The sequence below is a fragment of the Pempheris klunzingeri genome, chromosome 23 (genome assembly GCF_042242105.1).
Source record: "Pempheris klunzingeri isolate RE-2024b chromosome 23, fPemKlu1.hap1, whole genome shotgun sequence".
In the NCBI taxonomy this organism is placed as follows: domain Eukaryota; kingdom Metazoa; phylum Chordata; class Actinopteri; order Acropomatiformes; family Pempheridae; genus Pempheris; species Pempheris klunzingeri.
In genome coordinates, this window is record NC_092034.1 from 4,393,727 (window position 1) to 4,420,437 (window position 26,711).

The 26,711-nt window shown below is 42.9% G+C and overlaps 1 protein-coding gene across 2 annotated transcripts in view; it reads left to right on the forward strand.

Annotated features, from left to right (window-relative positions):
- The window catches only part of LOC139222590 (diacylglycerol kinase delta), a 59,888-nt gene extending 34,129 nt beyond the window's left edge, over positions 1-25,759 (forward strand). For both annotated transcript variants that reach the window (XM_070854392.1, XM_070854391.1), the window contains exons 2-29: positions 2,905-3,015; positions 3,234-3,314; positions 3,850-3,954; positions 4,896-5,028; positions 5,774-5,880; positions 6,024-6,149; positions 8,416-8,518; positions 8,861-9,020; positions 9,249-9,357; positions 10,268-10,407; positions 11,584-11,671; positions 12,488-12,579; positions 14,609-14,708; positions 16,211-16,276; positions 17,325-17,496; positions 17,579-17,677; positions 17,951-18,035; positions 18,145-18,252; positions 18,515-18,611; positions 18,721-18,828; positions 18,918-19,031; positions 19,688-19,822; positions 20,627-20,790; positions 22,083-22,188; positions 23,397-23,486; positions 24,152-24,265; positions 24,415-24,529; positions 25,465-25,759. In XM_070854392.1, the coding sequence (XP_070710493.1) occupies positions 3,874-3,954; positions 4,896-5,028; positions 5,774-5,880; positions 6,024-6,149; positions 8,416-8,518; positions 8,861-9,020; positions 9,249-9,357; positions 10,268-10,407; positions 11,584-11,671; positions 12,488-12,579; positions 14,609-14,708; positions 16,211-16,276; positions 17,325-17,496; positions 17,579-17,677; positions 17,951-18,035; positions 18,145-18,252; positions 18,515-18,611; positions 18,721-18,828; positions 18,918-19,031; positions 19,688-19,822; positions 20,627-20,790; positions 22,083-22,188; positions 23,397-23,486; positions 24,152-24,265; positions 24,415-24,529; positions 25,465-25,517 (2,865 nt within the window). In that variant the 5' untranslated portion in view covers positions 2,905-3,015; positions 3,234-3,314; positions 3,850-3,873 and the 3' untranslated portion in view covers positions 25,518-25,759. The remainder of the gene's footprint in view (positions 1-2,904; positions 3,016-3,233; positions 3,315-3,849; positions 3,955-4,895; positions 5,029-5,773; positions 5,881-6,023; positions 6,150-8,415; positions 8,519-8,860; positions 9,021-9,248; positions 9,358-10,267; positions 10,408-11,583; positions 11,672-12,487; positions 12,580-14,608; positions 14,709-16,210; positions 16,277-17,324; positions 17,497-17,578; positions 17,678-17,950; positions 18,036-18,144; positions 18,253-18,514; positions 18,612-18,720; positions 18,829-18,917; positions 19,032-19,687; positions 19,823-20,626; positions 20,791-22,082; positions 22,189-23,396; positions 23,487-24,151; positions 24,266-24,414; positions 24,530-25,464) is intronic.
- The last annotated feature ends 952 nt before the right edge of the window (positions 25,760-26,711 follow it).

Genomic DNA, 26,711 nt, shown 5'->3' on the forward strand with positions numbered 1-26,711 from the left:
CATTGCGAAAGCACAAGAAGCTGTGTGTACCATTACAGGGCGAGATGTCTCATGGACACACAAACAGACACAGCTGAGAAACTAGATGGTGATGGAGCGAAGAATTAGATTTATTACTGGTTCTGAGGTGCTTCTGCCTTGTATTACTCCCTCGGTTCACACAGCCAAGGCCATTACTGCAAAGACCGACCTGCAGAGAAAGCGATGCAGAAGCACCAGGAGGAGAAGGGCGGAGGGGGGAGCAAGAAAGATAGATGAGTGGCACTGAGATAGAACGAGAGATGGAGAAGGGAGAGAGATGTTTAAAACAGAAATGGTATAGAGAGAAGAAAGATCGAGATGAACAGATGTGAAGAAGACGGATTACAAAGGTGCAGAGATGTGGGGGACGCTGGAAAGTACAATGTGCTAGGAGCCCAGCTCAAAAGCTACAAGTACAAGTGTAGCAACTGTACTAACTAACAATCAGGCTGCTTTGTTCTCCATTTCTCAGCCAATACAATACTTGAGTTTCAGCTTGATACCAAAACTGTGCTGTCTGATTGGAGGGTGTCAGTCAGTGTCAGGTAGCATCAGCCAAAAAAAAAAATCCCAAACTGCTGAAGCCATCTGTGCCAAATAACATGTAAAAAAGTCTCTCGTTATAAAAGTTTTGTTATTCAAATTTAAGAATAACTTAACAACTTTCAGTCCGCTGTAAAATTGCACTGAGGTTTGATATTGATAGTACAACTTTAAAACTGTGGTATATAAATGAGACCATTTAGAATTATTGGCTCGTATTAGTAGTTTCGCAGCTTCGGTGTTTGTAACTTACAAAGTTAGCATTGTGTTTAGAAGAAAATGAAAAAGTGGAACACACGTCTACTTATCGTATTAATGCCGAACCCCAGGATGCATTGAATAAAGTAAATATGTGCATTATTAACTTCAACATTAACTCGAGGCCTCATTTGATCTCGTCATCTCAGTTGTCTTGTATCCAGATAAAACCCAGATGACACTGAAGAGCGACGCCTTTATCACATGATGTTTTATGCTTTGTCACTTTCAGTTTCTGTCTCACTCAATAGTAATAGTTCACACACTTCCTCTTGTCCTCATGGCGTGCTGGTCGTCGTCGTGCAGGTGGCAAACCTCCTGTCTGAGTCTTGAATTTTTTTCTTTCGGGGCAGATGTCCAGATGATGCACCGATCTGGAGACCCTGCCAAGTCACTGCAGAGCGGGCTGCTCTGGGTCAGCCCTGCTGGGAACTCAAAAAACAACAACATACCTGTGTAATGGAAGGAGTCTTTTGTCACTGTCTTGTCTTTTTATTGCAATTTAGCAGTCTGCTCCTGATTTGGAGATAACAAAAACAATATCCTTTCCACCTTCGTCGTATCATTCTGTGGTCACGAAATTGTGTTACACATCAATAAAAGTGTGACCTTTGCTTTCTCTGTTTATAATATAGGAATTGTAGCCTATTGTACTGCTGAATGTAATGTGAAACAAGAACAACCAAGAACCAATCCACCAAATTACTCAAATTTTAAATGTATGTGAATCCTCAGAATTTGTCATAACTCCCATTTTTGCAAGTTGAAGCTGTTTCAGAGACGGTTAACCTTTGGCCACAGATTTGACATGCTGTTTAGTTACAGATGACGTAGACAACGTGAGGAACTCGGTGACAATTGCGTGACTTGGTTTGCGGTGTTTGCTGACTACAGTATTTCCTAGAGGCTTTCTCAGAAGAGGAGCAGGATTAGTCATTTTCTGTGGTATCTAAACATTTGTAACGTGTTTAGCAGACACATACTGAACATTATTATTTCCTCTTGGTTATTCTAGCACAGGCTGTTTTGTTTTAACGACCATATTTCCGTTTTAAAGAGCTGTTGGATGTTGCCGATCAAACATTTTATCATACTGTATGTGTGATTCCTGCCATGCGGCACACACCTGTGTGATGCAGCATATCCCTGTGGGGAAGTCATGAGCTTGTCAACGGAGGCCGATCGAATGAAATGCAAGTTATGTGCAGGAATGCTGCTACGTTAGATGATAAGCGCGCAGGTATGAAGTGAGCCGTCAGTAACGTGATCAGAGTCTTAAGATTGCATCAGCGTGTGTGTGTGTGTGTGTGTTACTATGTGTACGTGCCTGCATCTATCACTAGGCCAGAGTGTCCTCTCGTTCGAGAAATGAGGATCTCCATGGCGACCCCCGATGTCCTATCTCAAATTGATTACCCATGGTGCATTCTGTCCTCTCAGGGCATGTACTCATAAACGGAGAGAGAGAAAGAACGAGTGCATGATAAGCAGACAGCAGCCACCACAATAGAATCAGCGGGGAGTTTCTGCAAATCCTCAGAATCAAATCACATTGTGCATTCTGGCTGTGTCAGTAATTTTCATGCAGACATGGATGGCTGCGCCTTCAACCTGCTGCATCGCCTCATCACTTCTGCCTTTAGAACACAAGTACAAGACATAACCTCCTGTGTTTTTGCTACATTAACTCTCCAATTGTCACACAACATACTGACACTCAGCCAAAAGTAGCTTCCTGTTTTTTTTTTATTTAACACACAAGTGTGCTGTTTTTGGAAAGAAATAGGGCAAATATCCAAATCTAATCATGAATTAGTGACATACCTTTCAGGACATCACTGGAAGCTGTTTGAAAATGCACTAAAACACAGGGTATAGTCTTTTAAGTAAATATTGTAAGTGTACCATCTTGACGGAGTCAGTCAACACCTCTCTGCTCATCTGAGCAGCTTTCTGTGCCTCTGTTGTGTGACTATCCAAACTGATCTCCCTCTGTCTATGTGCAAACTCTGCGCCGTCACTGTAGTTATTCAGCTGTCATGGATGCACTAACATCTTCTCTGACTCTCTGTCTCTCTACAGAAAAGTGTGAAGGAGGGAATCCTGTTAAAGCAGACCAGCTCCTTCCAGAGATGGAAGAGGAGGTACTTCAAACTCAGAGGAAGGACCCTCTACTATGCCAAAGACTGCAAGGTACAAGAATGTCTGAAACAGCTCACAGTAGCTTTAAATTAACAATGTTTTGGGGATTTGTAAGAGTTTGTTAATGGTGCTCATGCTGCAAATGCAACTGTGAAACTAAAATCAACGGTTACACACAGTTGTTGCATGACTGAGCGGTGCCAGGGGAAACTCAAAGGTGTGAGTGTATGAAAGCTAATGGTTTCCGTGTGTGTTTTTTTTCCCATCAGTCTCTGATTTTTGATGAAGTGGACCTATCGGATGCCAGCGTGGCCGAGACCAGCACCAAGAACATCAACAACAGCTTCACAGTAAGCAAGAGAGCGGCCTCAAAATGTCTCAAATGTGGATTGAAGCATTTTAAAAGCACCACCGTTAGATATTCAATTGTGGTTTTGAGAAAAAAGACTCAAAAACTTAAAGAATGGATTGTCATGATATTTCGTAAAGGTTGTCATGTTCCCGTAAGGATGAATTCTAACAGCTGGTGGTTTATTTAGCGTCATAATTGGGTAAAAATGATGATTTATCTAATACTTTGTGACCAGATACCAGTAAAACTGATCAGCCTCACCTGTACTTTGTTTTTAGCGCTAATTTGCAAACGTTAACATGAAAATGACATCTGGTCAAAGTCAGCATGTCAACATTTTCAGTGTGAGTGTGTTAGCACGCTGATAAAGTACAGCTTCACGGTGCTGCTAGCATGGCTGCAGAAGGCTGAATCCCAATAATGTGACATAATGTTGACGAATGAATGAATGAATGAATGAAGGACGTATTCTGACAGGTTGGAAGAAAATATTTCACTTCTTAGCTCTGACTTTCACTCTCTTCCTCCTTAAGGTGATCACTCCATTTCGCAAACTCATGTTGTGTGCCGAGAGCAGGAAGGAAATGGAGGACTGGATCGGCGCTCTCAAATCCGTCCAAAAATGGGAAACTTACGAGGTCGGTGTTTTTTCATATTCTAACATGATTATTTATTCTGCTGGCTGACATCAGAATATCACAAATGAGGCTTTATGCGTCTTCCTCTGTTCTTTCTTCTCTCAAAGTATCCACTTTTTCTACTTTCTTGGAGGAAGGACAACTCTCCTCCCTCTCTCCTCCACCCTCCCACCCTTACATCCTCCCTCTTTTCTCTTCTCTGCTTTTCAATTGAGCTTTTTGCCAGCGGATTGATGTCTCTCATAAAATCCGTCCCTCTGCTTTAATAGGCTATAAAGAGAGCTGAAGACTGTAAGCTGCTGAGCTGAAATGTTCTCAGGTGTTTGGTTTAAGTTTTATAACAGCGCATTTAGGGTTTTAATTTATGTCATTGTCATATACAGAACCTCATTTTTCCTGGCTCATCTGTTATTCCTCATTATTCCGAGTATGCAAGGGTGCGGATCAAACTGTGGAGTCATCTGGACTGATCCAACTTTGAGATGCATCTTGAGTTATGGTCACTTTCTGAGTAGGAAAAAAAGATTATTTTGTACAGGAAGTCTGGTTTGACACCACAATCTTGTTCTACCATCTTCTAAGGCACTAGCTAATGTCTATATTCTGCCTGTATGGGCCTCTTTAGCCCCGGCCACTCAGCTGTAGCATCACTATCACTGTCTCTAAACTTGTATGTCTCAGTCCCGGGGCCACAACGTTTAATATGTGCTGCTGACGTCATTGTCTCATCCTTGTTTCCATGCTTCCTCTGGCTGTTTAGTTCAGCATTAAATTCAAAAAGTCATCACCCCGTCCTGCCGTATCTCTCCTTCCCCAGGCTTATTCTGCTGTAGCGCTCTGATGATTTTGTCCCTCTGTGTTTCTACCTCCGAAGCCCAGCCAGTTTAACGCAGAGCGCTGATGCCATTGTCCTGTCCTTCCACTTATTTCCCCTTCCCCAGGCCAGCCAGTTCAACATGGAGCATTTCTCTGGGATGCACAACTGGTACGCCTGCTCGCACGCCAGACCGACCTTCTGCAACGTCTGCAGAGAGGCTCTGCCAGGCGTCACCTCCCACGGCCTGTCCTGTGAAGGTACACAGACACACACACACGTACACAAATACACACATTTGAAGACACATTCCTTGGAAGATTAAACCAACCACCCGTGGGTTTTGAGCTTTTTTTTTTAGCATTTTTGGCCTATTTAGACATTATGAGCTGTAATCTTTGAGTCAAACCATTCTTTTACCTAAATGTATGGTGCTAAATGTCTCCTAATAAATCCCAGTCAGAAAAGCATGTGGAGCATGTGACTCTGAAAGTGGGTTTATGGCTCCTTATTGCAGGGTGAGACAGGTTTCGACACAGGTCTGACACACCAACACCTTAGAAACAGTTGAGTAAAATCATTTCCTCCCCTCTCTCGTATCAGTAGCAGCTACAAACCTGAGCAAACACATACTGAATGGGGTTTTTAGGTCAGTACAGGTTAGGTCGTGATTTATTTAACTATTTATTTAATTTTCTTGGCAAAATGTTAATTAAAATACACATTTGTCATGCACAAGCTAAAAAAAATACATAGACATTTCTAAAATAAATATTTTATTCTGTTAAATCACTAAAATTACAATTAAAATTGTAGAGCAGCAATATTTCACCTTGATTTGTGCGTCGAACAAACCAGCGTCATCAACAAATCAGCTGATAAATTACAGTGGGAAAATGTGCAGTAACTCACCGTCACTGTGTTTAATGTATATTAATTTATTATTTATTCACTATTTATCTTCAGTGAGTTTGTCTAACGTGACATTCATTGCTTCCTCTGCAGTTTGTAAGTTCAAGGCTCACAAGCGTTGTGCCGTTCGCTCCACCAACAGCTGCAAATGGACCACACTGGCCTCCATAGGAAATGACATCATCGAGGATGAGGAAGGGGTGAGTGATTAACCTGTGCTATATGTTGCGACCACATATGCAGCTAATTCCTGCCTGACTTGATTAAATTTATTATTATGACTTAAAGGCAGATTAGCCTGAGCTCCTCTCATGTTCTCCATATACTTCCATATTTGTCCCAGGTGTTTATGCCCCACCAGTGGCTGGAAGGCAACCTGCCGGTCAGTGCCAAATGTGTGGTGTGTGACAAGAACTGCGGCAGCGTGCGGCGGCTGCAGGACTGGCGCTGCCTCTGGTGCAAGGCCATCGTAAGTGGGATTGATTGTCTGTCAAAAAACTGTCTTGTCAAATCAGTGTTTGTGCTTATTTAGGACATCTCTGCTAGCTGAAAGTTATTTTCAGTGTCGATCTTAACCTCAAAAGGTTTTATATGAATTTTAAATCAAACCTCATCATTGATACAAATGCAAATGATGTCCACAGTAATGGAGCCAGTCCAGCTGGTAAAGCGGTCCCAATTAATTATCCCTCTGGTGTCTGTGGTGGGGCAGGATTTAGATCTAAATATCCCATTTTTGATTTCCAGCAGCTGTTTAAATACAAATAAGCTCCTTCAAGCCAACTATTAGCATAAAACAGGTTGTGATTCTGTCTTCAAAACAGCTTTTACTGGAAAATAATGGGAAAGAAAAAAGTTTTCATCTGCCACAGTTTTCACTGTATACAGTTTATGTGTTTTTGTCCAAAACCCTGTGAAGCAGAGGCTGAAATTACATTTTCTATTGTTTGTTCACCAAACAGTCTGACATGTTGACATTAGCACAGGAAATTGTGACTTTCAGTGCACACATAGGCGAGATGTGCTCCCAAATGTGCTTTTTTATCATTCTCGACTCGCTCCCTTGTTCCCTCAAAGTCTCAAGGTCTGTAAAAGTTCGCTCATCAGAGTAACGTGACGGTACTTAAGATGGCAGCACAGATCCCCAGGAGGAGGAGGAGGAGGAGGAGGAGAAGGAGGAGGAGGAGGGCAGGTTGAAATGAGAATTGAAAAGGAGCTGATAAATTTCTGCCAGCTCCAGGGTCACTGAGTCTGACCCGATGCCGCAAGCTTTATAAAGAGAATAATAATCCAGTACAAGGACATTAACAGTGCTTAATACGGCCTATAGAGACTGCAGAGAAACTTACCCTGTAAGAAAAACCACTATCACAGGACCAGCATTTGAATTCTGCATGTCGTCGGCAAAACTACACAAAATTCGCAATTAATGATGAAACGATTCACTAAAACTCATCCATGTGTGAGCAGGTTTTAACAAAAATGACTTTAAATCACAGTCTGTGACAGAGTTAATTCAAGACCACCACTCAAACTGTTTACATGAAATTGATTAAAATCAAGTGCCATGGTCACAAACAATCACACACAGTACAACGAGCAGTGAAATTATTATGTGCTTGGCTCCAGAACAAAGCTGACAAATTAATAAACTAGAATGAAACTAACAAAAGAATTGAAAGTAAATAAAAACAGATTAAAAATAAATAAGAGTAGATCAAATTAAACAGTGAAGCAATGAAACAATATAATTGTTTCAGTTTTAAGTTTCAGAGAAATGAAACGGTGAAATAATGAGACGTTATAGCCAAGTATGAGTTAAACATAATCACATATGCAATATACACCCATTGTTGGTGATGACATCAGTATGACAGGTGGATGAGTTATGAATTATAAATTATGTGCAAAGTCCACTGCTGTCACTGATTTACCGTTCAAATGTCTGTCCGATGATGCCTGTCAGGACGCTTTCTACAGTGCAGGTGTAGAAAGACTTTAGCTCTTCGTTTGAGCAGCCTGAAGTCCATCTTCAGCGCTTGTCTTCACCAAGGTGTCGACCTGAGAGGACCATGATAAGCCCTCTGATGCAGAGGACCCTCATCATCATCACTATCACTATCTTTAGTTTTCCTGACGTTCACAGTGAGGTTCTTTTCCTGCCCATTAACAATGGATCAGATCACTATGTGTCCTGTAAAAGTGCCACTCGTGGTGTCAGACCCACAGAATTATCACCCCACTCTGTAGCTTCACTTAGCACAGATCCATACACATCCATATTGATAAATGGGGTTAGGGAAACATGTTCTACACTGCTGTAAAGACATGAGAGAATGAAGGAATCGAGCAGAAAAGTTCAGTGGAATTGTCCTTTAAGGGGCTCAAACTCACATAGTTACAGAGACGTAACTTTACTCAGTCTCACGGTTCCATTTAGCAAAGGCTGAATTGCTTTTGAGTGTTTGGGGCAAATTAATCCCCAGTACACACACACACACACACACACACACACACACACACACAAATGAATCAGAGTGGTATTTGTAAAGGTTATAGAACTGACATTTGGTGGGTTTCAGAGGGATGTAATGACCTTTCTGCTTCTACTGAAATATAGAATTACTATGGAGACCACTGACTGTGTGTGTGTGTGTGTGTGTGTGTGTGTGTGTGTGTGTGTGTGGTTGTGTGTGTGTGTACGTACATGTGCGTGTGCACGCATGTGCTTTCAGGTCCACAACAGCTGTAAAGAACAAATGGGGAAGGTGTGTCCCTTGGGTCAGTGTCGAGTGTCAATCATCCCTCCCACTGCACTTAACAGCATCGACTCAGATGGTGAGACACTTTGTACACACACACACACACACACACACACACACACACACACACACACACACACACACACTCTTTTGCTCTTTTGTTCAAAGTACAGTATTACATGCACAGTAGGTTCAGAGTTCAGGATTGGACAGCATTTGTCTTGTATGTGCATATTATGGATATTCAAATTAGTCAATTAAAGGGAACTTGGATCAGAAATTGACACAATCTCTGTTTCCCAACATGAATTTTGAGATTAGCAAAAAAAACTTGGCCTTGAAATTGTGAGCTGGAAATGTTTTTTCTGGTCTTGTTCTAGTTTATTCATGATTATTGATTTACAAACCTTCCCGCCAGGCTTCTGGAAGGCCACCTCAGCGTCCTGCTCCAGTCCTCTCCTGGTCCTGGTCAACTCCAAGAGTGGAGACAACCAGGGGGTGAAGTTCCTCCGCAAGTTCAAGCAGCTTCTGAATCCGGCTCAAGTCTTTGACCTAATGAATGGAGGACCAGAGCTCGGGTACTTGAGCTTTCTTAATTAGCAACAGATGATATTTTTAGTGGTTCATTCCTTCACTGGTGGGAGCTTCTAGTTCACCACGACTGGTGTTCAGCATGTAAAGATGCTGTAACTTTGCTGCCTTTTCATGACATCTTCCTCCTAACATTTTGTGCCTTGCTTCCTCCTCTTCCTCTCCTCATCCTCATCCTCCCGCCCCATCCCACTCTCTCTCTTCCTCCCTCTCAGCCTCCGGCTTTTCCAGAAGTTTGTGACGTTCCGTATCCTGGTGTGCGGAGGGGACGGCAGCGTGGGCTGGGTGCTCTCAGAGCTGGATAAACTCAACCTCCATAAACAGGTGAGGAGGAGGTGGAGGAGGAGGAGGAGGAGGAGGAGGAGGAGGAGGAGGAGGTGATATTAAAGGTGACTGTGGAGAACGGTGATGGGCAAGAAAAAAGCAGCAAGACACCTCTTGCACTAACATTGTAAATAAAAAGTCATTAGGACGAAGCATTTTCACAGTTTATAACCTGTTGCTGTTAATTTTCCTCAAATCTGCACATTTTGACTGGACTCAAGCTGAAAATGGAGAGAATTAGGCAATAAAGGGAAAGAGAAAGGAAACAATAAATAAGAAATATCAGGGAAGGACAAGTTTGAAGAGAGTGTGAGGGTGGCAGTGGGTAAAATTACAAGTGATACACCGCTTACCCCAGCTAATTAATTAATGTCATGGACTCAATCCCACTAATGAACGCCATGTTGGATAACATGATTCTTAATTTGAAGTAGTATTTAATTTGGATAAATAAGTGCCATGTCAAATCAGCATGAATCGTTTCAGGTCATTCCAGACTAATCAGTTAAGGGTCAGCCAGCGGTCAGTTTCTCCCAATAAAACTATTACTATTTTCACAGTGTTTGGACACTGTAATCACATCATCTAATATTTTGGCTTCATAGCACAAGATGTCAGACTTAAGTAATAATAAGTCCGTAGAGAAATAAGTCTATATTCAACACCAGCATTATATGTGTGCAGGTAAATCTGCAGGGTCTGACTTGCAGTAGCTGCAGCCTCTCTTTGTGATATAAATTTAGATTCAGATCTAGAAACAGGTGCATTTTTACCAACATGAATAATCTATCTTGTACTGCTTTTGCTGATTTTGGAGAATGAGCTTTAATCAGTTTGTTTGCAGATGATGTACCGATTTAACCTCTGATTATTTGTGTTCTTGAAGAGTGATTATTTTCTCTCTGTGCAGTGCCAGCTCGGCGTGCTGCCTCTGGGCACAGGTAACGACCTGGCGCGTGTGCTGGGCTGGGGAGGCCTCTGTGACGACGACGCCCAGCTGCTGCAGATCCTGGAGAAGCTGGAGAGAGCCACCACCAAAATGCTGGACAGGTGAGACCAGAGGGTGGAGGAGGGGGCCAACAACGTGGTTAGCACTGTTTCTTCCCTGAAAGGTGCGTTGTCTGACCACATGTGGATGTCTATGTTTGCTTTGTATTCCTTTTCATGGCTTTGGTTTCCATTCTAGTGTTTGTCTAACTGTCCTGTAACGAGAGGAAAATGTCCAGGATGATTTCTTTAAATAAGTTGGTGGAGGGAATCCCAAATGAATGAATTAATGAACGCCATGTCTAAATCTGATCCTCCTTAGGGTTATATATATTTCTGGCTGGCTGTAGAGTCCAAAGAATTACACATACCTACTGCAATAGCATATATAGTTCAAACCTTTGGCCTCAGTCCAGATCAGAGTCCTTCAGTACTGGTTATCAGCTGATACAGAGTCCAATCTGATACTTATGTTTCCCTAAATATTGATTTGAATATGTATCTGTCGAACTGAAACAACAGTTGATCTGAAGGTCCTCATTCAAAACTATTAAGTTGAAGAGAAGACAAGATGGTGGACGTCAGCCATGACAGATCATCCATATGCAGGAGTGCTAATAAGGCTAAATACCTGAAAATGGAATATTAGCATCCGATAGAGGAAATAACTTAAAATTAACATTTTATTTTGCAGTGGAGGAGGAAAGATTTGGCTATAAAGCACCATTGGTAGTTTGTCACTGCTGAGTGATTTCATTACTTATATGAAACTAAATTAACTCCAAACCACAATAAAAGTCATTTGTTGGTTAGTTTAGCATAGCATAGCCCCACATAACCTGTGAACCCACAACTTGTGTTTACACTTGAATTTTGTACAGATTTCACATGCATATATGTAGATACAGACGTAGATATAACATGTTAATCAGTGAGCCAAATGTCAAATTATACCTTTTAATTAAAAGAACATCATTTAAATTGGTAAAAATGGCTCATGTTCTTATTGTGATGTGAAGTGTTTAAAAAGCTTCAAATGTCCTCAGTTTTAAGTAACGGTGGATTTTTGTTGATCTGCTTATTATCAGCGGTACAATCACAGATAGAAAAAGGACACAAAGGCTGCATGTTTCGATCTCCCCGTCTCCTGTCCTCCTGTCTTGATCTCCTCAGCCGACAGTGAAGTTTGTTTTCTGCTGCTTGACATCGGCGTGTGTCTTTGTGTGTGTGTCTGTTTAGATGGAGCGTGATGACATACGAGGTGCCCACCACCACTAAACGCACACCGATAGTGAAAGAGGACGACAGCCTTGATTCTCCTCTGCAGGTAAATTACTCTGCAGAACTTTCAGGGAGCTGTCAGCTTTGTGACAGATGGTACCCATAAATCAGCCCCACGAAGAGAGATCTCACAAGTTCCAAGAAATTATTTTGGAAAACATCCACTGAGAATCAATTGAGCCTGGCTGGCTGAAGGCCAAAGCAATCAGACCTAAACCACAGGGAGTGTTGCAGACGTCGGCGAAGGGCAGCCCTGTATTTTGTATTTGAGCTGAAAGCTTCCTCTCAACTCCCAAACCTAGATGATAGTTAAAGGACATTTTCTTTTAAGTTACAGCATGAGTTTGCACCCGTATAACTACTTTTTCACCATATGCATCACTTTGGTGGATAATTAGAATATCCCAAAAGGAGCCATCGTATCCTCTTATCAGTCATTTGTTATGAAGCTACCTAACTAAGGTGTTTTATTTTTTTATTTGTCTGTTATAGAAAACTTGGTGATGTTTAGAGATGACTGATGTTTAAAATTCAGTTACTCAAAGCTTGTAAGTTATAGTATTTTAGTAAAGTCAAGATTGGTTCTTCACATAAACAGGATAAGTGCAATCTGAGAGCACAAAGACGACCTACCAGGACAACACAGAGGATGTGTTCAGGGACCTTTTCCTCCTGGCAGATTAAATAGAACATATTTTTCAATACTAGACATTTTTGACCAAACAGTACGTTTTGAGTTTGACCAAATGGCAGCGTCTAAACCCTAAAGCTACCCTGCATTTCCTTTTCAACCCAACATTCCCACGAACAAACCTCCGCCTTCTTCGTTTATAATTCTGAAGCGCCTTTCTCTCTCTCTCAGGTCCACATCACTCAGTATGCAGACTCCGTGGCCTCCCACCTCGCCAAGATCCTGGACTCAGACAGACACAGTGACGTCATTTCCTCTGCTAAGTATGTGCCACAAAACGCCTTCGATAGCGGGGACGGGAGAGAGGAGGTAAAAGTAGAAGAGATGAGAGAGCAGGGGAGGGATGGGAGAAGGAGAATAAAGATGGCAGGAGGGGAAAAAGGAGGATAGAGATGATGAGAGAAAGAGGCAGACAGAAAGGGCGAGTGAGTGTCTGGTCAATGGGTATTGATTTTTTTGGCTTTAGTCTCTTCCCTAAGGACACACGCACACTTTCACATACACACACACACGCACACGGAGGCGACAGTAAGTGCTGCCCGGCTGTAAGTGAAAGAGACGGATGAATCAGTATTTAGGGGTCATCCTCAGTGCATTAGTACATTAGTAGTCTTCCTTTGGGACGCGTCTAGCGGCCATTACAGAGCACTTTTCTCCACCGCTCTGTTTGTGTTTTATACTGCTGCTGATTGTTGCAGAGACCCGCAGCACATTTCAAACGCCTCTGGGATTTTAGGACACTCGCAAAGTACAATCTCATTGAAACATAACACCTGTGTTGAAAATGTGGCTTTCGTTTTTTGAAATCACGCAGCGGAATTTAAATGGGTTTGAATCGACCAAGGATGAAGAGAGACACTCGACACATGATGGAAAGAAGTACAAAATAACATCTGCCATACTTTTCATGAATTTTAGTGCAATTTGTTCACTACTTGGGCTTAAAAACAAACCCTGGCGTGGATGGAGGTCTTCTGATGTTAATCTTAAGTCTCCGGCACCGAGATTCAGGTCGTTTTGGGAGCTGTGACTTGTTGTTTTCCAGTTTATTGAAATAAATGTGTTGCCATTTTGAAGGACACTTAAAGGGACATGAACTAAAGGGAGACTGCTGTCAGGCTCTAATGGCTCCCTGTAACCATTAACAATGACCTGTTACTGACATAAAAGGGTCACATTTGACACTAAAGAAAAGTAAGTAAGCTGGATGAGCAGAGCTCCAGCAGAAAGATCTCATACAGTTTGGGAATAGTTTGATTCAAAACGCTGCTTTCTCAATGAATTCATTATGTTTTTCCAAAAGAGAAAAGTACAAGCTTGGAGGCAACATGTGGCCTGGATATATGGAAGGTTGGAAATGAATCTGCTTTACATCAGTTTTGAAAGTTGTAAATCTCAACAGCTGGTGAGGAAACCTTTAAACACCCCTTAACCCTAACCCAGCCCTCCAGAAAAATGATGGTCTTTAACACAATAAACAGACAGCAGAAGCAGATTTAAGGTCGATAGGACGCAGGAGGCCTCCAGGAAGAAAACAGTCTGTGAGCTTTAGTTCCTCTGCGATGTAAAACTTAAAAGAATCCTCTGTACTTCGCACCTTATTGATGGATGAGAGTTGCTCGGTCTCGCTGCCTTACATTCACCATGTCCACACTTTACTTTCAGGCTCCGGCCGCCTGCAGCTGTCAAACAATGACAATATGGTTGACTCATTTTCACTCTTGCCACCTCCAGTAGAAGGGACATTCAGCGGCAGTTTGCAAACACAGACTGAGCACCTCCTGCCTTTCAAAAGCTACCATTAATTAGTTAGAACAGTGTGCCATCACACTTCATTTCCAGTTATCTAATTTGGAAAGAGAACCTGAGGGAGCGCACAGGAGGACAAAGCTCATAAATGAGGACAGTGTTCTGCTGCAGCAAACGAGCGATATTCCTTTTATGGGATCCAATATTTGCTAAGAGCTCGAGCGGCGTGTGAGTTTGGAGAAGCCTCCCCGCTGAGTCATACAGCAGCAATGTAACAGCTGTGAGTAAATAGTGACTGTGTGGAGGCGACGCAGCTGACAGGGAGGGAGGTAGGCGGCGACCAAACGAGAGCCTGCGCGTGAAATCTCCAAAAACAGTGTCCGCACAGTGAATCACAAGAAATCTGAAACGTGTCGCCCTGCTAATTTCTTTCATTATCGCCGTTAATCATGTTAACCTTCACTCTCACGTCCCCCCCCACCCCTTCTCTCCCAACCTGCTTTCTCTCACCCTCTCTTTGTGCACTCTCCACCTCCCTGTCAGGTTTCTGTGTGGGACGGTGAATGATTTTGTGGCGGAGGTGGGGAAGGCGTACGAGAGAGCCACTGAGAACAAGGAGGAGGCAGATGCCATGGCAAAGAAGGTAACTGGTGCTGTGTGTGATCGTATGTATTATGTAAGAGCTTGTATAACAGTATCTAGTGGGCAGTGTAGGTGTTGTGTGTGTGTGTGTGTGTGTGTGTAATAGAGGGAGGGAGACGGGAATAGTTGTGTTGATGGTTCACTATTCCTTCTGGTAGTTTATGCTTTCTATTTATTCAATTATTTAACAAGTTTTAACAATAAAGTTTAAAGGACATTTGAAGCTGGAAGGCTGAACAAGTGTTAAAGCTGTCGTATCAAACTCAGCTCTGCTCAGTTTTCACTGCTTTTATATTAGAGAATAAGTAACGGCCATCAGGCTGAGTCAGTGGCGCTGTACGTGTTCTGTCACAGGTTTTCTTTTGTGCAATTTTAACTGATTTAGATTTGTTTGGCCTGCAGGTTTTCAACACACACACACAAACATATGAGCATTAATGGATAGAAGACAGCGTCAGTGTTCCAGAGATATAAGAACCACGTTGGTTGGACGTTCAGAGCCTCAGTAATGTTAAAGAAATGCATTTATGATGTCAAACAAAAGAGCAGATTTCTATGCAAGCCGGGAGGTGCAACGTTGCCATGGAGACGGTGACAAAAGGTTAGCTTAGCCATGTTTTTACAGCCTGCATGTCTGTAAAAGATGCAACAATTTGTCAATTAGCTGAACAAGCATCTCTTTTGAGAACCGATTAGTCATTTTTTTAAGCAAAAAAATGTGAAATGTCACCGGTTTTCTTTGTTTTCTTTGCTGATGGAAAATGTTTGGATTGTGGGATAAAAATGCCACCATGGCGCTGTGTGGACCAAATGCCTGACAGATTAATCAAGCAAATAATAGATGCATTGATAATGGAAACAATCAGCAGCTCATCAGGTACTTGACACTAATGCTATTTTCTTTGATTTAAAAGAGATAACGAGTAAGTCAAACATTTTTTTTTTGTTTTAATAAAGATCCTGAATTTTCCCAAATGTTTCCAACCGTAAAGCAATTTAAGGGACAAACTAACTGCAGGCTAAGAGGTCAAACTGAACCCCTACAGCTGCTGTCTGTCAGCAGGTAAAAGACCTACAAGTCTCAACAAGAAAATGTTGCTGAGAGGAAGCAGTTTTACCAAATCTTGTGAGACGTTTCCTAAAAGGAGAAAATCTTTTCACCCAGCAGAGGCGTCACCAAAGCCCTCCTGTCAGCGCGCTCTCAGCTCCGTCCCACTTATTCGTCTGTTTTCAGATAATGCGAGGCTTTATCGATGCCCGGAGGGAAATCCGCCTGTTACTTCTGCAAATAAAACACCTAAAAGACCCATATGCTCTGTATAAGTATTGATTTCTCGCTGGTTTCAGGTGTTACTGCAGGCGCTCAAATGGGAATTTAGGAACCTCTGACAGTATTGATGTGTGCTGTGTCTGTGAATTTACACTCTTGTATGATGTTTGAAGTGAGCGAGGGAGCGATATGAACAATAACAATCTCTGCGCCTGTCTTGTCTCTTCTCCCAGTGTGCATTGCTGAACGAGAAGCTCGATTCCCTCGTCAAGGCCTTAAGTGAGGAAGCGGAGGCTCAGGTAATAACACGACCGATTAGAATCAATATTAGATAGTCACTGCAATCAAAAACTGTCCGTCTGTCTGTCAAGTGAGATTTCAGCAGAGTGGAAAAAGTTATAAATAAAACCTGCTTGTTTAAGGATATTAGTCAGTAAATGATCCTTCAGGTTACACTAATATTTTAGATGTGTGTTTTAATATTTGTTTAATTGTTTAATTCTATAAACACTATTGTACATGACTTTACTTATCTTAGCTTGTTAAAGTTATACCTCTTTAACGATATTCAGATGAATCCATCTCAGAGGTTAAACATCGCTTTTCTCTTGACAAGGAGTCGTTTGAAAGAGTCACAAGTTAAAAGTGTAAGGGACTAGTCTATGGGAGACCTTTTATCCTGAATTTTATTCTAATAGAGAAAAGTTGTGGTGTCTTAAGATTCTGGCCTTAAATTGGCCTAGTGTGCAAATATCGTCCACTTGGTGATAATGAGAACGTTTAGAGAGCTTTTAAATGCTCCAGTTTAACCCGATCCTTCACAGGAGTGGTAGTAAAAACAGTGATGCGTCTCCGCACATCAGGAGCGAGAACACAAAACGTGTGTCTCTGCTCCCTCTTTGATTCACAGATTGATGCCGGTGCTCTGAAAGACATAACGCAGCCGTTAAAACGCCAGTGTGATCCCAACCTCCTGCTCGATCAACAGGGGAAAAGCATTCGACTGTAACTCTGCATCATTTTACATTTGATGAATGAAATGTGGATCCGGTCGTCCTCAGTTCTGCCTGTAAATGAATATTAACGGCTGCCTCTCTTGGCTGCAGACAGGAGATGTCGCGCTACCACAGGGCTCCACGGAGCAGCAATATGAAAAATTAATGAATGTGGAGACATTTTCTGGTTTAATAATGCTGCTTTGGTGATAATGTGCTAATGCTGCAGGGTCCACTTCTCTCTTAAAATGAAATCAGTCTCTCAGGAGAGTCTGGTAACATCAGACATTAAAACAAAAAGGTCACTTAACAGGAGTAAACCAGGATGTACTGATGTACCTGTCACGTCCAGGTGGTGCCAGCAGGTTCGGTGCCCAGCCAGGAGAGCGGCGGCTCGAGCCCCGGCGAAAGTGGCGGTGAGTCGGGTTCAGAGGGTAAAACGTACCGGTCCAAGGAGCAGCTGATGCTCCGGGCCAACAGCCTGAAGAAAGCCCTGAGGCAGATCATCGAGCAGGCCGAGAAAGGTAAGAGGAAGGATTTTATAGTTTTCTCTGTCCTTCTGTTCTTTTCTTCTTCTTCTTCTGTTGACTGACGTTGTCTTTTCAGTGGTGGACGAGCAGAACCGACACACGCAGGTCCAGAGGATGTCGTCCTCCTCCTCCATCAAACGAGAGAACAGCGAGGAGCTGAAGGATGCTGAGCCGCGTGAGTGTCCTTTTATTTTAACATCAGCAGGGATACGAGGGGATGGGACACACTCCAAAGTGCTGCTTGTACATTTTGGAAAAATCCCATCGAGGCTCTCACTGCTGCAGGATGTCAGAAAAGGTTTAGTGACGACTCACTTCTTCAAGAATAACGTTAGTTGTTCCTGAAGAACCATTCATAATTCCAATTTCAAGATGAAATCCTATCTGGTGATTACTTTTGGACAGTTTTTTTTTTTTTTAATGAGACCAATTACACCTTCCTGTCCAGGCCAAGGAAGCTTAAGCCCCACCTCCCCCATAGTCCTTGAGAAACCAGAGAGCCTCCACACCGTCACCTTCAGCGAGGACTCTGTGTAAGTCTTTGCGCGCTCTCATCTGTTTGTATGCGTTTGTACAGCTTTGGCTTCAAAGTGTGCTCATGTACTGTGACTTTTAATAACGACATGTGGTCTGTATTTGTAGACAGTGTTCAGAGAAGTGTGTGATGAACAACTACTTTGGCATCGGCCTGGACGCCAAGATTTCCCTCGAGTTCAACAACAAGAGGGACGAGAACCCTAAGAAATGCAGGTACGAACACACGCAGAGCTTCTTACAACCTCCTTCACAGAGCATTTTAGGAAATCAATAACAAATCATAGCACTGCGGCTGTAAAACAGTTTTATTTCTGTTCAGAAAATACTGCTTTTACTCTCAGAACCAGGGGCTCCTTCCACTTGGCAGCTCTGCCCTTTAACAAATGAATGTCACAACGACCGATTGATCAATACCGTCCTTCGGTAGCTGAAGTTTTATTCGAATCAAACCAAAACCTCCCGTCTCCTCCTGCAGCAGTCGCACCAAGAACATGATGTGGTACGGAGTGCTGGGGACCAAAGAGCTGGTCCAGAAAACCTACAAGAACCTGGAGCAGCGAGTTCAGCTGGAGGTCAGACACTCACACGCTCTCAGGAAAGAGTGGTTTCTCTTGTTTTGGGAGGCTAAACTCTGTCAGCTGTTTCCCCTCTAACACCCCCCCATTTTCTCCCTCCCCTCAGTGCGACGGTGTCCCCATGTCTCTGCCCAGTCTGCAGGGCTTGGCCGTGCTCAACATCCCCAGCTACGCAGGCGGAATCAACTTCTGGGGAGGCACCAAGGAGGATAATGTGAGTGCTGTGAAGGACGTAGGGGGGGGGTGCTTCACTTAAACAGCAGTGATTTTGACAGAAGGTTACAGCGTGTCGTTTGTCTCCAGAACTTTGGCGCTCCGTCATTCGATGATAAGAAGCTGGAGGTGGTGGCGGTTTTTGGCAGCATGCAGATGGCCATGTCCAGAGTCATCAACCTGCAGCACCACCGCATCGCACAGGTGACACGCAGTGAACACCCCCTCACATAATGGACACACCTTTATAATCACAGTCGGGCTTTAAACTCTTGTTAGATATTCAGCTGATGTTTTCTGTAGTGATTCAAAAGAACAGATTTACATTAAAACACGTGTGAACATTCGGAGATTGTTGAACAACCTTGAGTAAGCTGTGTTAGCAGCTGTAAGCCAAAGACTTATTTCCGCAAGGACATATTTGTAAGTACTGCGGGTTATTTTTAATCTCCTGAACCTCCTTTCTCTTTTCATCACAAGGACAAAGTATGCCAGCGGTGTCTACTTTAATGTGATTACTGGTTTGTTAATGCAGAATGTCAGAGCTGTAGGTAATTACTAGACAACGGAGAAAAAGCAAACAGTTTGGGTGGGGGGAGGAAAAGATGGGAAATAGATCCACTTTTATTGTCCACCAGTGTAAAAAAAAACAGCCTTTGGTCCATCTGGCTCCATGTAATAAAGTATAATACAATACAATTCACGCAACTTTTAGAGGAGCAGGATTTACAAGACGCATAAGATACTGAATGTCCTACAGCAGAAGACAGAGACGAGAAAAAAAAAAGCACTCTGTGGATCGGGGGAGAACGAGAAGACTCACCTGACAGCTGCTGTTTTCTGCTCTGCTGCGTTCGCAGTGCCGTCAGGTGAAGATCACCATCCTCGGGGAGGAGGGGGTCCCCGTGCAGGTGGACGGAGAGGCCTGGATCCAGCCGCCCGGCATCGTCAAGATCGTCCACAAGAACCGAGCACAGATGCTCACCCGAGACCGAGTAATGTCCAAATCAAATATGAATGATCTGCTGTGTGATATCGTCAGAAAATTCCACTCTGTGATTTTTACTACATGCAAAAAAACAACCCAGTTTGATCTTCACAGTATAAGAATCCATGTGTGATGCATTTCTATGTGAATATATATGTCTGCTATATGAGGAACAGCAGTGTTGGCTTGAAATACTCTCCCTTTCATAAATATTTCAGCTGAAAATCCACTCTCAGCTCTCGGCCCGTGTTGTTGACTCTATTTCGGGATTTCTCAAATCAAATTCATACCCACCGTGTTTGTTCTCTCTTCACGCTGCTCGAACCTTTGAGAGCTCTCTCGCGCCGAGCACATTTGGGCAGTTTGTTTCCATGGTTTTCCTCCTTAAGTACCGCAGAGAGAGAGACGAAAGTGAGCTCACCGGTTTTATCCTCCTAAATGTGGCTTTTATTCAGTCAAATGGTGCCGGTTATGTTTCAGGTGAGCGCTGTGCCTGCTGGACGCCCGTCTGAGGCACCGTTATTGACCGTTTGTTAGATTACATTCTTGCACTCTTTCTGTTGCTTCCCCTCGGCGACTTCAGACCGACAGATTAAAAGATTTATTCCTCTTGTAAAATGCACCTGTGTTTACTGGAACCTCTCCTCGGCTTTTCTTGTGTCAGTCAGTTTGCTACCTTGAGTCCTCGGTTTATGTCGACAGTCGGGTGTCAGGTGGCTCTTGAATCTTTATTATCTTTTCAAGTACTGACTGAAGGAGTGCCTACTCTGTGTAAACGGCCTAAAATCTTTTTCCGTCTCTGTCCGACCAGGCCTTCGAGAGCACGCTGAAGTCATGGGAGGACAAGAGGAAGATCGACAGCTACCGCGCCTCCAGGCCCCGCCTTAACTCCCAGCAGTCCATGGAGTACCTGACGGAGGAGGAGTGCGCTCAGGTCCAGCAGCTGGGCATCGTGGCCGACACGCTCATCACCAAGTAAGAAGCACCGCACTCTTTCTGTGGTGATGATGACGAAGGGCTGAGATCCAAACCGCCAGCAGTAAACCACGTCTTTTGATCCAAGTGATGTCTGGTGTGCTCTTACAGTGAAACACCACCAAAGACCGTCTATTTTAAAAGAATAGCAAAAGTGTTTGAAAGTCATTAGTGAACATTTGTTTTGTGTTAACAACAGAACCTGAACGCAGCAGAACGGCGTGACTCATTTCTTGTATAACGATGCTGTGGATGTGTTTATTATCCTGAATTTATTATTTCTCCTCCAACAAATGAAAATGTGAGCAGATCTGACTAAAATCTGACTAAAATGTTCCCATAAAGAAGGAAAATGTGGCAGAAAGTAATGATCCTGCCCTCAGTGTGTTTCTGTGTTTTCACTGGACACATAATAATATTTTTCTGGCATAAAGACCTCTAATATCGGCCTGTTTCAAGGCCTGGTGGAGAATTTATTTCTAAAAATACCGATGGTGACTAAGATGCACCAACTTTACTGTCCAAAAAACACACATGTAATCAAAGCCTGTTCCATTTTACCTTTTAAAGCACATAAAAGCAGCAGCAACCTTCCTGCGTGATGATCAGTGTTAAGAAGATAACGGGGTCAAGTGGGACATTTTCTCTACATTTTGGGATTCGTTTATCCCACTGCAATTAGCTCGCTTATTTGCTAGGCTTTCCTGTGTTGCACTGATGAGCTGTTTTCCTTCTCTTTTTCGCACTTAGACACCATTTGTGTGCCCCTGCGGACTTCTCAGCTTCTCTGGTTTAATATGATCTTCTCGCGTTTGCAAAGACTAAATTCCCGTTTCAGGATGATGAATATTTCAATTACATTTGTAAACTAATCTCGGGAACCGGTCTCACAGGGGATTCCTTGTGGTCAGGGAAAACAGGAAGAGACTTGATATGGACAATTTGGGATCACAATAAACGGCAAATGCTGTGTGATCTTTTTTCTTTTTTAATTTTGATCAGGTCTTAGTTTCAATTCAGTGAAAAAGCCTGAGGAATCTGAGAGTTAAAGCGGAGATGTCAAAACTCATGGCGACATTTTAACTCTGAACATCTGCTCACACAACAACTGCAACACAACATCACAACTCCACTGGAAGGTGGGAGAGGGGGGAGACAGAAACAAGGCTTTTGTCCCATCAACAGGCTGAGACAACTTGTTGGAATAATCACCGTAATTGTACCCTTTCAGCTTGTTGGAATAATAATTACAGCTCCTTCAAGTCTGCGATTTCCTCCCTCGTCCTCCCCAGGATCCGCGAGGCAGCCAAGACCCACAAGCTGGTGGAGCAGGAGTTGGCTCACGCCGTCAACGCCACCGCCCTGGTGCTCACAGAGGCCAAACTGTCCAGCCCCGAGGTAAGACGCCGAGCGGGACGAGAGGGGCACAGGCGGACAGACAGATGGCCGATTGGATCGACGAGATGGTGGCGCGAAGCATGCAGATTTCCAGCAATACGCTCGGGTCTCGTGTCGCATTGCAGGCTGTTAACCTGAAATGCATCGTTTGTCGTGGCTTCAAGGACGCAGCAGGCGACATCATGGTGCAACGTTAGATAAAAGTGGTGGTGTGGAATAAAAACCTGCTGGAATGAAATAATAATGACCCGCAAAAAAACATATTGAATTTAATGCAGGATTACATTTGGATGACATCATAGGTTCATTTAATGTATATTTACTGTAGTTAGTCATACAATTGTCTTATGTTTATCTAATATTGAAAAAATACATAATAAGTTACCTTTTGCTTACTTGTAAACAAACAAGCAGGCACATACACTACTCACAAAAAGTTAGGGATATTCGACTTTCAGGTGAAATATATGGAAAATGTAAAAAGTGAATGCTACAGTGATATTATATCATGAAAGTAGGGCATTTAAGTAGAAGCATGCACTGGTGATTTCTTCATCTTAAACAATGTATTTGAAGAAAATCTACCAACAGTGGTAGGTAAACCACAACAAAACATGTTCAGTGTCTCAATAAATTGGGACGTGGCCAAAGGACGTCCACTCCTCTCCTTTCTGTGACTCTTCCAGTCTCTGTATCACTGTTCCAACCTCCTGATGACACTCTGTGACCCTCTAAGCTCAGTGAACACCTCCGTCTGAGGACTTCCTGTTTGAAGCCTCCAGTGTTGAGGTGCTGCTGATCAACTGTTAGGTGTCGTCTTGGTCTCATGATGTCAGAATGTGAACAGCAGGATGAGGAGGACTGTTTAAATACCAATTCTAACTGAAGCAGGAAATGTATTGGTGGATTCATGGATCAAACCTGTTGTGAATGTTGCTGTTAAGCTTCTTGTTAGAGAACAGCAACTTGTGCAGAAAGTACTGAGACACTGAACAGTTGGACATGTGCATTCAAAGGTTTAGAGAAGGTCACATTAAGTTCACCTGGAAAGGTTAGAATGCATTTTAGGTTCATCCTGAAATTTCACCTGAAAGCTGAATATCCCTAACTTTTAGTGAGTAGTGTATATCACCTGTAAGCTCACCTTAGATTGCAACATTTTGTCATTGGACATGATGAAAAATCGAGTTATTCGTTCCTGTTTTCAGTGTCTAAGTCGCAGCACGGCGGTGGAAATCGTGAACAGCAGTAAAGTTCTCCAGGCTGAGACCAGGATGCTGCTTGACGGAAAACTGCTGGTACGACCGGACGCCCTTTTCATCCACGTCTTCTCTCTGTCTATTTATCGTCTTTGTCATTCTCTCTTTAAGGAAATGTACAATAGCATTCATCAATCCTGGGAGTTGTTATCCAAATTCATCTCCCACTCTGCTCAGTTCTTATCTCTTGTTGTCTGCTTTGCTTTTTATCTTCCTCCATTTTGAAATGAACCCTTTTCCAGACTTAAATAATTGGGCTGAACTTTCACAGATCTTATCTGATGTAACTCTGAGATGCTGAATGATGAACGTCAGGTAGAGATCTATCTTGCCTCCCCTCAGCTTACTCGTGATGAGCGAGATAAGCTGTGATGGTTGGACACAGATAAATAAAGCTGTGCGTTATCATAATATGCTAATTCCTTGTAGTTTGAAAGAAAATGGAATACACCCCAACCGTTGACAGAATTGCAGATTAGCAGACGTTTACAAATGAGTGAATTTGCATAAAAGTGTCAAAATGTACATGAAGTTCAGGATGTAGAGAAACGGAGCAGATGTTGGCGTTTAGCGTTTCTAGATTTCCAGACGGGGGATGTTATCAAAAAACGTTTCCACGGCAAATGTGACGTTATGATGAGAAATAACAGTTAAGAAATAATCATGTGTAATAAACCGACACCACATCTCCTCATCCTCCACAGTCGGATTCTCCAGAGGAAGAGGAGCTCCGGTCGACACTGAACAGCCTCAGCGCAGAGCTCCACAAGCTGGACGACATCCACTGGATCTGTCCGCTCATGCAGTGCTCCGAGGAGGTGGGGGAGGGGGGGCTGAAATCCGATCTGTGTGTGTCTGTGTTTGTGAAAATCCATTGTGTTATCGCTCGGTTGTAACTGGCAGCGGCACCGTCTGCCCTCCCTCCACGACCGGCCTCTGAATGTGCACTTCTACGCCTCATTTTTAGGACTCGGTGAGGAGCAGTAAGAGCAGCAGCAGCAGTATGAAGCTGAAGATCATGCCCAAGGTGAAAAAGGAGAGAGAGAAGCTCCACAAGCAGAAGTCCAACAGCTCTCTCTCAGGTAAGAGAACAGAGAACAGTCTTACAGCATCACCTTCCCCGATGTTCCTCTGCTCCTTACCTGTGCCAGCTGTCAGACTGAGCTCTGCGGTCACAGCCATATCACATATGAGGTCCAGATCACAGCTGATTCCCGCCTTTGTGACTTGATATTGGCTACATAGAGCCTGATCCATTTCAGATCCTGGTGTGGTGTGATAGCTGTCAAAAAGCCCTAATTGTGTTGTGCAATCGTGCCTCAGAGCCACAGCATGCAAAACCTGATGGTGAGAATAAGAAACTGATTACATAGAGCTACTTTTTCTAGTGTCTGATCTTTTCCTTTTTCCTCGGGGGTTCGTCAGCTGGTGAATCCTGTCATTGCGTTTGACGCTATAATCTGAAAGTGGAACCGAGCCAAACCGCAAAACATTATAAGCAACTGAACCATGAAGTTCACGAAATAATTGGCTGCCAAGAGTTTCCGTTAATCAGATCAGAGGATCTTTGAAGGTCTTGTGATCTTGAAGGTGATTTACTTCCCAAAAAAAAAAAAAAAAATTAAGCGCATCTTGTCCAAAAGAAGCCATTTTGGTTCAGGTGGTAATCCACATCCACTCCCTCCCTCCCTCCTCCCTGCTGAGAGTTTTTACACCCTATGAGCTGAAATACTAAACCACATCTGCAAACCACATCTATTCTCTGTTTTTGGCATATTGGCAATATTTATTTTAGTATCTATTTGCACCAGACAGCCAGTATTCAGCTGGACCCACCATGATTTCTTTGATTATTCTCATTAGCAGATTGGTTAAGTTTAGGAAAATATCATTGTATGATAATAATAATCACAGTAATAAATATAAAAACAGGGTATATTAAACACAGAATATACTCTTTCCAACAAAAGAAAGACATCCACCATTTGTCATTTTCATTTGCCCCTTTCCCCCACAGGAACATGGGAGATCAAAGGTGGGGCCGTTGAGGCAGATTCGTCCGGCAACTGAAGTCCTGCATGAGGTGCTTTATTACTGCCCCCCCATTGCCCCGACCACCACGGGTGAGGAGCGCCCTCCTGTTCTCCTCCCCTCTAACCGCGATACCCAGTGGCCTGCCAGAGGTGTGAGGAAGGAGAGGAAAACCATCTTCCCAACTTTTATGCTATTTCCTTCCTGTCTAACTTCTTTATCCTCCGTTTTGCGGGGAGGAGTTTAGTTTTTCTTTTTTTTTACATTTTTGATTTATTGTCTTAACATATAAGGGGCCTGGCTTTGCATCGCGTTGCTTCACCACTGGCGTTCAGCTTTTGGTTCTGTTTAGCCGCTTGAGTTTGGAAGTTGCCGTGGCACAGCAGCGCGTCAGAGGACGAGAGGATCTCGCTTTCTTTCTTTCTTTCTTTCTTTTTTTTGACAGAGAAATGTGTTTACGTGGTGCTCTCCTTGCATGTCGAGTGCAGCTGTCTTATTTTCTATCTATCATAGGTTGTTACGATCTTTTAATTCTTTTATTCTCTAACTTTGATCGTTTTATTTCCGAACTTAAGGATAGCCTTTAAACTTTGGTTTTTTCTCAACACTTTCGAAGAGTATTTATTTCTTGTTGCTACTGCCATGAGAACTCAAACGGCAACAAATCAACAAAATGAACAAACTGAAACATCTCAACCTTATCGTCTACTGAACTGGGGAATATCTTAAATGTTGCAAAAAATGTACTGAGGAATGTACTTGTGTGGACTTGTATTAACCTGTGAATAACGACGATGTTAAATGATGAATCATATAAGATTTCAAAAAGGTTCTACTGTTGTGGTTCTAAAGTGGTTCTTAATAGGCTGTTGTCTGACTTGTGTGATCCGAGGCTATGCAGCCACGCTGAAAAAATAATGCTCTTTACGATGAGTCATTTCATCTGGAGTCCAGTTTAAAGCACTCGGTTATTATCACGGTCTGAAATGAGACTTTTTAGAACAGTTTTGAGGCGCAGCACCAGATGATATGACTCATTAAAGGGTTTTTTTTTGGCAGTGTTTGGTGAAGGTGTTTACAGGAGGAAGCATCAAGGACACATTAACAAACATTACAGCTACTCCTACTTTGCCATACTCCTGATTGTAAATGTAATATAAGAATAAGAGTCAGTGGATATTTAATTTTGCCTTGTCTGTGGTTAAAAGCTATTATTATCATTATTATTATTAT